The sequence below is a fragment of the Diadema antillarum genome, unplaced genomic scaffold, assembly GCF_040938485.1.
Source record: "Diadema antillarum isolate AM-2024a unplaced genomic scaffold, OU_Dant_1.0 seq00000693_RagTag, whole genome shotgun sequence".
NCBI lineage: Eukaryota > Metazoa > Echinodermata > Echinoidea > Diadematoida > Diadematidae > Diadema > Diadema antillarum.
In genome coordinates, this window is record NW_027271598.1 from 4,002,023 (window position 1) to 4,016,654 (window position 14,632).

General features: G+C 36.9%; 1 protein-coding gene across 2 annotated transcripts in view; it reads right to left on the bottom strand.

Annotated features, from left to right (window-relative positions):
* LOC139737422 (tyrosine-protein kinase TXK-like) overlaps window positions 1-14,632 on the bottom strand; it is a 76,236-nt gene that overhangs the window by 46,961 nt on the left and 14,643 nt on the right. For both annotated transcript variants that reach the window (XM_071648096.1, XM_071648097.1), the window contains exon 3: window positions 3,613-3,714. In XM_071648096.1, the coding sequence (XP_071504197.1) occupies window positions 3,613-3,714 (102 nt within the window). The remainder of the gene's footprint in view (window positions 1-3,612; window positions 3,715-14,632) is intronic.

Genomic DNA, 14,632 nt, shown 5'->3' on the forward strand with positions numbered 1-14,632 from the left:
TTGGGCTTTTAACTTTTTGCGAGATACCAAGAAAACACTTATGATATAGTACAGAGCATACCATTTTAAGAGGAATTCAAAGTTTATTTGATGAAAATCGGGTTTGGAAAGACTGAAACATCCAAAAACAAAGTAAAACAAAGCGATCGTAGTAAAGTGTGGGTCCCACACTTTATTAGAATCGCTCTCTTTTGGATATCTCAGCCATCTCAAAACCAATTTTCATCAAATAAATGTTGAATTCCTCATAGAATTACATGCTCTTTCACATTTTATAAGAAGTTTCTCATTATCTCACCAAAAAGTGTTAGAAACCTGAAATTAGGTCTCAACCAAAACTATACGACCCCTTTAAAACATTTCCGTTCTACTTTCTTCGTAGTAAAAGCTGTAATAATTCTCAGGGTGACTGTGTGATTTGGACAGATATTTTATTTCTTAAATTTCTTAATTTTGATTTTATAGGGAAATACACCTGGAATCAAGATTATTTCACCTGTTTCTCTTCTCTTGTTACGTACTGCATTGTTCATATTCATCTAACTATGCAACCACTGTGTTGCCAACAGGTGCATTTATTTCATGTAAAAAATACATCCTGTATACAGCGATGAACACAACCGCCACTGTTAATGAAATGCACAGAAGGAGTTTTATCAGGAAGGAACTTAGAATCATTATGTGGTACGGTAACATGGAAGGAATTAGTCTCGAATCTAGGCTGCCAGCAGTTGCTCACATTACCCACTTGTCGTGCAATAAAGCAGTGAGTTGGAAAATCCAGAAGAGGTTAGAGAGGAGATTGTTTGTTTGTTTTGTTTGTTTCATTTTTTTTCCGCCTGAGAAGGAAGCTGGATAGCCCATAATCAGCTGCACTAGCTGGTCTTCCATGGGGTCCAGCTGGATGTGAGGCGGGACCACTGGTTATGCACACAGAGCTGTCTGTGATAAAAGTGTGACCGCGGGATCTTTACGTGCAGGAGTTGTGACTCTCTCACACACGGGACCTCAATTTCATGTCTTGTCTGAGGGACAGAATGGCTTGCTTCTTACTAAAAGGGGACGGCATGATTAAACACGCAACACTGCTCAGCTAGATCCAGGAATCGAACCTGGGTCCTTTGGATCTGGAGGCAGACACGCTACCGACTGAGCCAAATCATCGCCATCCTAAGATTAGACTGTACGCGTGGGTGCATTTGACTGCATTTCCCTGTTTTTTCAACTTACAACTTTTTTTCTTCTTTTTTTTACCAGCATACTATCTCACATTCTAATGCATGAGAGACAAACATTCTCCATCAAAGTATTTCAGGATATTCTGAATCATCAATGAAATCTGAAAACTATCATGATATCTACAGCAAACTGCAAAAAAAAAAAAAAAAAAAAAAAATATTATACAGACTGCTAGAACACGACCAAAGACAAATCAAACATCAGACTATCAGGCCATGCTGAATAGAAGGTTAAAAAAAATCATCCAAAATATCAAACGTAAGCATCAAGCAAAGTTTGTATGCCTTCATATTTTCTGCAGATAGCTACCAAGCTCCTGTGAATATTACATTTAGAGCTATTTCTTTACACAAGCCAATGCTGCACATTGGTACTGGTCCGACGGTCCCTGACCAGTCAAAATCACTGTCGGACCAGAAACTCTCTCAGGTATGCATCAGTAAAATATGGAAAAACTGGGTACCTACTGGTCCAACAGACAGGTCAGACCAGTAGCAAAAATGGGTTAAAGGTGCTGTTTACCTTTCGGAACAGTGATTTTAAAAATTTTCAAGATGTGACATTTCACGCATATGTGTAGGTCTGTTGTACCACAAAACATCCTATCATATAAAATTTTTGCGATAAAGCCTGATACATAAGGATATATAACTGTATTTTTCTCAATAAACTGTAACTGCAGATGGTTTAATCTGGAACATTTTTATTATGACTATTGTTCACATTTTGTATATTTCACAATACTTAACATCGATTTAATGATACAAATTTTTACAGCGGTTGTTTCTATCCCTAACTCACATTTTAGAACTATTTTAAAGCACTAATGCTGGATTTTTGGTTTCATCTGCAAATGGTAAATTATGTCTTTAATGTGCAGCCCCGCCCAAGGTGACACTAAAGGAAAGAGACAATGCTTGAGACTCCACTGATACAATCAGAATAAAGAATGACCGCAAAATAGTCCTGACATCGCGAAAAGTTTTGCAATTGGGTACATGACAGGGATATTCCCTGGCTTTTGATATCTTTTTATCACCCCCTGAATAGTGCAGTCACTTCTAATGGTAGCTCTTCAATGGGACTATGTTATTGATAAAACACCGTTTATCCTGTTCTCAACTTCCTAGTTACGGTAAACTAAACAGGACATCTTTCTGAATATAGACCAGAACTCTGCCCTGTGAACCTTCGCCAGGTGAGCAAAATTTTCCAGTGGGACCTTGTATGCAACATAGTGTGATTGTGGCGACTAGATTGACCCTGATACAATTTTGCTCTGTTTCCACGAAAATACTCATGGCATTGGAGATAGAGGTATAGTTTCGAGAACAATCAGTTTTCAATATCCAAACAAAAAAATGACACCTTTTAACAAACAACCTAGGATAGATTACTGTATATACCATATATCTAGTGAGTCTAAAGTTTTGCAAGTTGGGACTTCCCAACAATTTCCTGAGAAGTAAAATTCACAATTGTGGAGTACAGTACTGAATAGAGAAATACTTGCGTGCACATAACACTCATGTCGGAATCAGAGTTAATATTTTTTCGTGTTTTTAAATTCACAAACAGCACCAAATTTGTGAAAATAAAAACCCTGCAAAATATTTGCCTTATATAGTATTTATTATACCAAAAAAAAAAATTGATTTTACTCCATATTTGGCTAAATGCTATCAATGCTTCCTTGTATCTCTCCAAACCTCAAGGAAAAATAGTTATCTCTGGTATTGTTACGTATGTATCTATATCAAAGCCCAACATGAATTTTCAACATGCTGTTTGACAACTCAATTAGATATTCTTTTCTAATATTCCTATTGGTTTTTAGTGTCTGTCATCAATACTTCCAATTAATCAATCTGCTGGAATTCATTTAGATAAAAATCCCTTGAAAATATTGTCATGTTAACACTAATTCATAATGTCAAATTTAAATCTACTGCATTATTTCTCTTTCTAATGATCATTGGTTTCAGAAACCATGCTAATTGGTAATTTTTGAACCATTTACATGTACAGCCAATACGTCATTACTTTGAAAGCCATTAGTGTCAAGTATAGTGTAATACAATCACTAGGCAAATAAAGAGCAGTGTGGGCCTGACTTCTAGGGATGATTTTATATTTCTAAAGTTGCAATTTTTCTTTTCTTGCAGTATGAATAGAAAACTCAAACATGATCTCTAATGTCACAATACTTATCTTCAGATGGTGATCCTTATCAATAAACTTCAAGCTTTAATAGCTAACTTTGAGGATATAAGCTTGTATTCTTGAAGGTAGCTATTAAAAAATTGAAGTTAAGGATCACCATCTGAATGTAACTAATATTTCCTGATGAGAACGGCCGTAATGAAGGCCTACCTGTATGCCATGTTTGAAATTCTCCTGGAAAGCGCCATCTGCTACAGCCTCTACCACTCTGATTGATGAGAGCTCTATCTTGTTCTTCACCTTCCCTCGTTTCTGTCAAGAGGTCAAAAGGAGAAAGCACACATTAATAAGACATCATAAACAGCATCTTACAGATCAGGCAGTTAATACTTGAATTTCAATGATAATCATTATCATCATAAAAACAAAAACAAGACAAGGAAGACGAGATGGAGAGAAAATAAAGATGACGAGACAAAGTTATCATTACAACTTAGATTGGTAGGTATTCAAATCAATTAAAAATGATATTGTCAAGGGTTAGAATTGAAGAATAAGGAGGGGACAATTAATCCAAGATGTTGCTAGGGGACACAAAGAAAAAACTGGTTTGAGTACATTGTACAAGGCCTGGCAGCAAAGCTGCAGGGGCACTCTAGATGGTGACTGAAGATGGACTGTTACAGTTTTATTATTTCCACCCTTATTTCTACACATATGCTAAAAATATTTCCTCATGAAAAAGAATCCTTTGAAGTTGAAGTCTGAAGTTTGAAGTTTGATTAGCAACAACATTTTGAACATGTACATATAAGAATCATAACACAATTGTATCTACACACATATGTGAAAAATATATATACTTATCTGTTACTCCTTTACAATAACATGATTAAATGATGATATTTGAGAGTTAAATATGATACATGTAGCATAATTCTACAAAGTTGTTGCTGTTAACAAGGAAACCAAAAGTTAGCACAAGTGCTAGTGCTAGTGTTTCTACTTAGCCTCCTGCTGCATCTAGAGGCCCATGCATGCCCAGTGGGCATATGCGTACCTGACATATACCCGGTTTGAATTTCCTCCTTCGTTGGCCCCATTTGCCATTGATGAAGATTCCTTCAAAAAATTAAAGGACTACTCTTGGATCCAGACGGTGATCCACATCACTACCAAAATTTTATCATTCTGTTTCTTGTGCCATTTTCAACTTTATCTGTAAATTTCACTCATATCCGTTCGTAACTTTTTGAGTTATTTTGCAAACAGTCAGACAAACCAACTCTGGCAAAAATGTATAAAGTCTTTGGCTGAGGTAAATATTTACATAATATCCATGAAAACATATGCATGGGAATAAAAGTACTTGTGCATATATGTGAATGAATGAATATACAATGTGTATACACACATAAATACATACTGTGCGTATGTGCGCGTGCACGCACGGATGTACGTGATGCATAAAGCTCTAGAAACAATTGATGCCGGCATTTGGATACCAAAATCATAATGGCACATCATAAGAATTTCCTGTTTTGCAATTTAGAGAATGATTGTTCAGTCCAAATCATGCCGGAAATTGTGAATAACACCATTAACCAAAGCTCAACTTTCATTACTTCCTCATATTATGAATGCTACCAGTGTTTGGTTCCCATGTACAAGCCACATTTTAATATTTCTAAAAGTCTGATGTAGGAACAAACTGTATCTTCATTGAGGGATTTAACTGCACTGTTAAACTTGCCTTATAGTGGCGACCTGCCAACCCACCAAAGTATCTAAAGAGTTTGATCGATCCACGTAACATACGTTCACCACTAAGTCTAAAAATGGTACGTACCAATAGAATTTCAGGGCTGTTATCATTTTTTCTAATCAACATCAGGCCATTCAGTTGAAATACAAATTTTCAATGAACATTTATAATTTGACCTTTGTGTTAGTACATAGACGTTGGTCCCGCATTACATACAAGTTCACCCCAAAATTTTGATTTTGGCAAAAAAAATTCAAAGATTGCTTGTTTGAGGCAATTTTGGGACAAGTCATCTCTCATAAAAGTGCACCAAAAGATCATGTTGCATTAGGTGGTAATGTTTGTTGAAAACAGAAAATATTGAACCCGACATCTCTGAAATGTATCCTCTTTTACTGTGGAAATACCCAACTGTATCAACACAGCAGCCATCAGCAGATCTATATGGAGCTGCTACTACCAGTAATCCAATAATTCAGCGCGGTTTTCTGTTTTGCTGCCGTGCCGCTCATGCATGGCAATCAGTTCAATGATCGCCACTGCTGCATCTACCAGCCATTCACACATAGTTGGAAGGCCTATTTTGTCAAGCTGTAAACCAAGAAATATTTGAGGCATGAAATTTCGCATATTGGGAGCCAACAGCCTTCTTCGCATCATGAAATTTTTGCAAATTTCCACTGGCATTCAATGCATACATTAGTGTAGATAAGAATATTCTAATTGGCAAGTCTTGGCTCTCAAGAAATTTGCGAAATGAAAGTGCACACGAAACTGTCCAGTTTTACAGTACACTATATACTGTGCATAGTAATGTACAATATGGCCAATAATGGCACTGTTCAATTAAAGGTACAATTTACCATTGAATTTGCAGATGAAACCAAAACCAAGCATTAGTGCTTTAAATAGTTCTAAAATGTGAGTTTGGGATGGAAACAACCACTGTAAAAATTAGAATCCATATCTATAATCAATGTCAAGTACTGTTAAATAGACAAAATGTGAACAATAGTTATAATAAAAATGTTGCCAGATTAAACCATCTACAGTTATGGTTTAATGAGAAAAATACTGCTATCTCCTTATATTTTAGGCTTTAGTGCGAAAATTTTATATGGTAGGATGTTTAGTGATACAACAGACCTACACATATGCATCAAATGTGATATCTTGAACATTTTTGAAATCACTGTTCTCAAAGGTAAACAGGACCATTAATCAACATGTGCATACTAATACACAAACATGTGAACATTAACTAAATTAAGTACTTAATTCATGGATGTACACCTGTACTTGAACGTGATAATATACAAAATATCAGAAAACCTGTCTACAGTGGCCATCTGTCTATAATGACCACTCTTTTCATCTCCCTTGGGTGGCCGCTATAGACAGGTTTGTCTTTACTACCAAATGAGAGTAATGTCAGTTGATTAGCAAATCTTGCTTTCAGATTTTCTACTTATTCTATTGACAGTTGAGCTATTTTGGGGGAAATGAACAAAAAAAGAGAAAAAGAAAATGACAATGCTATATAAGGGAGCTAGTTAGCATGAGTAATGCACAGACAAATAATACCACAATAATTCCATGTATAAAAGCTGCTGCAATGTGTCATTACACAGAGCGCAATAAAAATAACAACAACATCATACTGAGAATGCATTACTTTTGAGATACTTAATACACTATTATCAAAGGATCTCAACTGGTAAGTAAGGCTGACTCACAGATAATGTATGCAAGGAATGGGAAAAAAAAAATCATGAGGGTTAGCCATTACAGCAATATACTGTACATGTAACTCATCAAAACATGGAGTGCTTAGACATACAAAAAATAGAATAACACACTTCTGAAAGCTCTTGAGGGCGGTCATTGTTCTCAGGGGTCTCAAAAAACATCCAAGTCACAATGGACCAGTTTTGGTCATCGCTGTATTTTCAACTCATTGAGATTTTTTTTTCCCACAATGCAATTGGTAATGCACAGAGTGTATCAGGCCAATACAGGCTGTGTGTTGTGACAAATCTCGAAGAAGTTTGCTTTAGAACTGAATAGGGAAGTATTTAGGCTGTGTTAAATACTTGTGGAGGTGTTTGGAGCACAGTTTATTCCTATGGCACTAATGCCACATTAAAGACATCAAGACAAATTCGTATGACACTATTGCCACATTAAAGACATCAAAACACTATGGCCCGTATTCACGAAGGTGGTTTATATCAAAACCATGGTTTAAATTTAGCTCATGGACTAAATAAAGCATGAAACTAGCATACCTTGCATACCCAATAAATCAATACAGTCATTATTGGACGTTTGTTGGCATATATTGTATACAATCTTCATATACATTTACACAGAAGAAACTTGCATAAGCTACAGACTGATTCTAAACCACCTTTGTGAATATGGGCCTGCAAGGCTTGCAACATGATGAATTGTGATGAAACGGTATGAAAAAGAAATTTACTTCATGCCCAAACTTTCTTTTTTTTCCCCTCTTGAAATCAAAATAAATTCTCTGTGTAACGGTTACACAATGCAATTCAAACTTCACTGCATACTGAAGTCTGACAAATTAGAAAGGGAGTACAAATATAACCACATACAGTTTAGGTAATTCACAGCAAAAGACTCCTGAACTTCATGTTAAAGCTTGTAACTTCATTAAAAAAAAACTAAAAAATCCTGGACCTATTTAAGAGACACTCACAGTTCTTACATCTGGTAGGCGAGCAACATCCAGAAATTTCTGCCCTGTCACAGATGACATGAGTGGCAAGGGGGTGACGTTACTCTCTGCATCTGATCTTTCAATACTGTCGGAATCTTTTCGCGTATCACTCTGCCTTCGGACAGCTGCTCTGTTTGACACGATGGCGACATCATAGTCTGCTTCGGGTAAGTCTTTTGCCGAGACAAATCTGCGGGGGTAAGATGACCTGTATTCCTCGCTATAGTACGATGTGTCTGATCGACTAGAATTTGGCGGTGAATATTGAAGAAGAGGCTTGTGCCGGTACACATCTTGACGCGAGACTTCAACATCCTTGATGTCATACACATCCACACCATCATGCCCAGCCAAGCCAGAGAAATCATAAGCCGTATCATAAATATCGGAATCCTGAAACTCCTGGGGGTGTGTTGAGGCAAAACGAGGGCCCAAGCTCCCCTCCTCTGAACTTTCCGTGTCGGAGTCAAACATGTCGGAGGTACGCTTGCTCCCACTTACTGGCTGTGATAATTGACCCTTTTGCAGAAAGATTGGAGCTCTATTAGTATCCTCTTCCAGAGATGATGCAAACTCGCTTGAGGAATAGCCGCTACTGCTCATCCTACTAAATTTACATCCTACTGTGCACCAAGCAGCCGACACTCGCAATACGGTTCGCTTGAGTTTGATGGCCACAAAATAAATGTACGCATTTGTTGGCATTGTGTTCCATCGGCGGCAACGCCCAATCAAAGCATTTTGATGTATTGAACAGTCCTACGCACACCTCAGGCATGTTTTAACTTTCAGGAAACCTCTCTTTTCCACATGCAGGCTCAATAAGAGGGGGAGACAGTATGAAAGAAAATTGCACGCTCTGTTGAACTTGGTTGCACCCAAACAACCACAAACTATTGAACTCTGCGTTTGCAGGGTACACACACCTACCCTCTGTCACGTTTAATACCACTTTGAATTCCTGCTTTTTGAAAGCCACACACTCACTGGTACCAGAACCAAACATACTTGATAACGTATTCATTTTAATGACAATAAATCAGGAAATCATTCCATGCACATTGTTCCAGATCAGTCATGGGATACTTGACAAGTTCCTTTGTTTCCCTACAGTGTCTTTTGTTCATCATTTATGTAACTTGGAAACATGCAAGTTGTAATGTACACGTGTATGGTCAGACAGTCTAGGAGAATGTGCATTCCAATGTCATTTGTTAATCAAATTAGTACTTTGGCAATGGTTACAAGTTGAGGGAATGCGTACTTTGACAAAGAAATGAAATTTTCTCCTTATATTTTCTTTATGTTGTTTGAGCATGTGACATCACAAACGGAAGTAATCTCCTCATTCAGCCATGGTGGCAATAAAATTTCAAATATTCATAACTTTTGAATGGATTGTTCGACTTTTCTCAAACTTCATTGATGTGTTCTAATATTGGTGCATTTACTCAAACCACACTTATATCAAGGTAAACTTGTCCTTTAAGGTCCCAGAGAAGACATACAAGCATAATACAGAGTCCTTAATGGGGGGGGGGGGGGGGGGCAAGTTGGGAATGGTAACCATTTGTTCAAATTTCTGTCACTCTAGTGATGATACCTGCAAAGTTTGATAAAAATTATACCAAAAGTTTTCAAAGAGGTGAAAATGTAAAATTTGGACCCAAATTCGGCCCCCACCCCCAAAAAAGGGGGGGGGGGGCATCCCTGGATCTGCCATGAACAAACTAAAGTCACCAATGTACTTACTCATACCACTAACTTAGCACTATCACTTTAACTTGCTCCAGAGATGCAGATTTTTAAAGATTTCTCAATTTGAGACAAATGTTCTGAGTATCAATGGTACTTTCATGATTCTCAAGTTTTGCATGTGTTTTTCACATGTTTGATTGCACATTTCATTTGGAGCACATTGCCAATTCTTGAGGATGTCGCATAGCATGTGCTGAATTTTTAGGATGTTGTGCACAAGAATTTAAGTATGTTGAAGTGACATACTCAACCTCTCCTGAACTACCCTGAACAAATAAAGCAATTCAATTTCGATATATGCTATCCAGTGCATTCACAAATCTCCACTGAGCTTGCAGGAAATCTGTACACAGGTAACATTCTCCAATGCAGAGATTCAACCATTGATTGATTGATTGATTGATTGATTGATTGATTGATTGATTGATTGATTGATTGATTGATTGATTGATTGATTGATTGATTGATTGATTGATTGATTGATTGATTGATTGATTGATTGATTGATTGATTGATTGATTGATTGATTGATTGATTGATTGATTGATTGATTGATTGATTGATTGATTGATTGATTGATTGATTGATTGATTGATTGATTGATTGATTGATTCATTCATTCATTCATTCATTCATCTCACTTCAGCACAGTACAAGCTTCAGCCAGAGCTGCTCTTCACCATGTCCATGCACATAAAAAACACTAAACAAAGACACAATTTAATTTTACAAAGTGAATGAAGAATTAGTTCATGAATGCTAAGCATTACAATCATACATGGCAGAGTCATGTTCATGGATGAAATATGCTTGGAAAAATAATACCCCAAAAATGTAAACCTTCTTCAGATATTCCGTTAAAACTGAAATTTACTTATGCAACATCCCTGCATCTTCTGAAATACCAAGGTATCACATTGACACTTTCAAAAGATGCACAGAGTCTGTGAGGGAGAAATTTATTGATGTCAGTGTTTGCAATGCCATAGGAATGTCAATTAATAAATTGTGCATACAATGTAAGTATTATGATTCCCTCATAAGCAGAAGCCATCCATAAGTCTGTAAAAGAGATTGACACAGTTCTGCGACATCCTTTACCTATAGGCCTACACATACTGTACATCCATAATTATGCACAGTGCACTCCTGTTATAACAAACAGGGTTATAACAAAATTCTTGTCACAAAAAAGTAAAAATTCGGGTCCCATAATTATTATCTATACACCCTGTATCATTTTTATATTCTTTATTGTTCTAAAATGATGAAATGTCTAGATATTTCGAAAGAAAACTGTTAGTCTCAAGGACTTTGTAATAATGCAAGTTACCTGTAGCATGATGGAGTATTATTCAGTTTATGGCAGTAACATATGAAACATGGGAAGGGCGTGTTTACAGTGTATTAAACAGAAACATACACTAGGTGTTGGTAATAAGGGTTGTGTATGACATACATGTGCGTACAGGGCTGTGGCATAATTGGGAGGAGGCCCATTCACCAATTACTGTAAAAGTGAATATTTTTGTGCGATTAATCTTTAGCGCTTGGCCGGGTAAGATGATTTTTGCATGTTTTTAATTCCGCAGAATCAAGACATCAAGTACTGAAACATAAGGCACGCAAAAATATTCACATGCTTTTATTTTCGTGCTAGTCTCTGGTTGTGCGAAATGTGCAAAAATTTCAACACCGTGAAAAATGTCCACTTTTACAGTAGCATGGGGGGGGGGGGGGGGAGAGGTGCATAGCACGAGGAAGGGGTGAATACATGTACATTGCACAAAATACCAGTTGTTGAAAAAAAAAGTCTGTCTCAAATAACAGCATGCTATGATACAATACTTCCCCTTTAGGCACTATCATCTGCCAATTTGGGCCTCTAAATCATTTGCAGCATGCATACACTACATGTTTGAATGCACATGCCAAGTCTGACCAGAGTTTTTGCCTTATCATTGCCATGCACAAATTGCAGACTGTACAGATCCTCGAAGCTGAAATTGAAATACCGGGGCTATTCACTTGATCAAAACAAACCAAGCATATACAAAGTCAAAAGCTGGTGTGTTTTGGACTGTCAGTTGAGTGCATAGCAAACTTTGTTTACAATCAGCACACAGCACAGTACCATGCACAATGCTTCTAAACATGTACATACTGCACATGTACATCATATTGTGTACATGACACAGATATTGTGCCAAAGCCAACAACATGGACTAAAGGAAGTTCATCTGTTAAGCCATTTAACATGTGACACCATTAAAACATTATCTACTAATAATAATGTATACTTGAGTGGGGAAAATATAATATTCAAAAGGAATAAATCTTGTCTCAACCATCTAATACTAGAGTATGTGACCCATCACCACGATACCCTCATAAACCCTCTATGTGCCCATATTGATCAGACACTTGTTTGCAGCTTCATTTGCCAAGCTTTTTCATCAGCATTTGGTAATCTACCCAAACATGACGTATGTAGTTTTAATTTAATAGCAATCCCACTCAGGAGTAGAAATGTGCCTCAGTCCTACAGGAAGGCCATGGTGATACCATAGGGATTAAGGGGATTAGATAATCTCTACCCATTGCTAATTGGTTTCCAGATATCTGTGCCAATAGGGACAGACAGTACTCAAGCCAGAGTGCCAATTTGCGAAATTAAGCACATAGTCCAAGAGCATTAGGTCAAAAAAGGCCTAAACCTGGACATTTTTGGTAACAAGCTGATTTTTTCAGGATAGGTCCAGAAAAATGTCTAGAATAACATACTAAAAGTCCTCATAAATCCTCTCTGAGCGTTTTCCACAATCCAAGATGGCGTCCAAAATGGCCGCCATTTCCAGAAATTCTTATAACTTTTCAACTAGAGAACCTAAATACAAAATTTAAATGTCTAAATATATGTTTTGAAGCATAAAGAACTCAATAAAATACATATCAAGAGATGATGGTGCACGCAAGTACCGAATTCCAAGATGGCGTCCAAAATGGCCGCCATTTTCTGAAATTTTTATAGCTTTTCAGCCAGTTAACCCAAATACAAAATTTAAATGTCTAAATATTTGTTTTGAAGCATGAAGAACTCAATAAAACACATATCCGGAGATGTTGATGCACGCAAGTACCGAAATCCAAGATGGCGTCCAAAATGGCCGCCATTTTCTGAATAGCTTTTCAGCCAGGTAACCCAAATACAAAATTTAAGTGTCTAGATATATGTTTGGAAGGATGAAGAACTCAGTAAAATACATATTAAGAGATGCTGACGCACACAAGTACCGTAATCCAATATGGCATCCAAAATGGCCGCCATTTCCTGAAATTTTTATAACCTTTCAACTAGGGAACCCAATACACAATTTAAGCTTCTTTACAAGTTTCGAAACGTGAAGGACTGAATAAAACACATATTAAGAGATTTTGACGCTCGCATGTACTGATTTAACCGCTCGAGCTCTTCCTAACATGGAAAATTGGGTGCAAAATGGCCGGCAGTCACAATTTTATCTCACAATTATGTAAATAAATGTCAGTATAGTTTATAAGAAACTTTTTATTTAAAATATAGTTTTTATGTGTAAAGTATACAAATAAAAGCATTTGCATGTTAAACTCAAGGAGTGTGTCCTTGTTACGAGAGAAATATTTCACCAACAGATTTGTTGCTAAACAGAGAGCCTATATACTAGAAGGCAATATCTTTTTACCACATGGTCTATTTAAGCACATGAGATGAACATTTAGTGCTAGCCCCTTTTTATTACCAACGCATTTGATGTCTACCATAAGGTGAGTTCCAGTAAAAACAATTCTTAGAGAAGTAAAAACAATTCTTTTTGATATCTGTGCTACATAAAGGTAGACACTAATAATAAAGTAGTGTCTACATGTGCGACAAAATAATGTGTAATTCATCACATGACAGTGAATTTCTTTGGTGCAGTATATTGCTTACCTAAACATAATAGTGTCTAAATTATCTCATTCATTTCGTGTAGATTAGGTAAAATTATATAATGAATAGAAATCAGATAATATGGCACTCATAGTTATTGGCACATGGAGGAGGGATACTCCTCTACCACACGAGGGACCTCTTTTTTTTTTTTACTCGAAAGTGAAACATATAGTGCAAACGTTTGGTAAGATATTGAATCATTTCCATCAAAGAGTAGAAAATTGGATATAAAGTAGTATTCAGGGAAATGGGTAATATATGGAAGGGTGTGGAAGGGGGATCCCTCCCTCCCCCCCCCCCCAACATGAGGGAGATTTTGCATTTTCAGACCTGATATTCAGACATCTGATGTACCCTATTGGTGAAATATTAGATTTTTGTTTCCATCAAGAAAAGGAACAAAAAGATATATAATCATGGAAGTGCGCGCGGTTATAGGGTTGCCTGCTCCCACATGAGGGACATTTTCGTGTTTTCGGACTTGAAATTCACAGAGCTGTTGCACCCATTTGGTGAAATATCCGATATTGTTTGTTTTCTATTTGAAAACGTTAGGAAAAATATATTCAGGAAAGCGTCCGGGTGGGAGAAGTGTGAGAGGAGAATACTCCTTCCCATACGATGGAAATTTTGGGATTTTCCAATTTGAAATTTAGAGATTTAGCGCACTCTTTTGGTGAAATATCTGAGATTTGTTTTTGTCCTTTAAGTATAGAAAATATATATTTATGGAAATATGCGGGGGAGGTTTATGAGGTCATGCACCTCCCACAGGTTTTTCAGGTTACGGGTTTTATGGTGCGCTCTGTTGATGAAATACTAGATTTTTGCTTCTATTACAAAGTGTAAGTAGAATAAAGACTAGTATATTCAAGGCAATGAGCTAGTAGAGGATGGGGGGGGGGGGGGATCACTTTCCACTGGAGGGAGTTTTGCATTTCGATGATTGTCATTAAATGGCCTAATGCACCCTTGGTGTTATATTGAG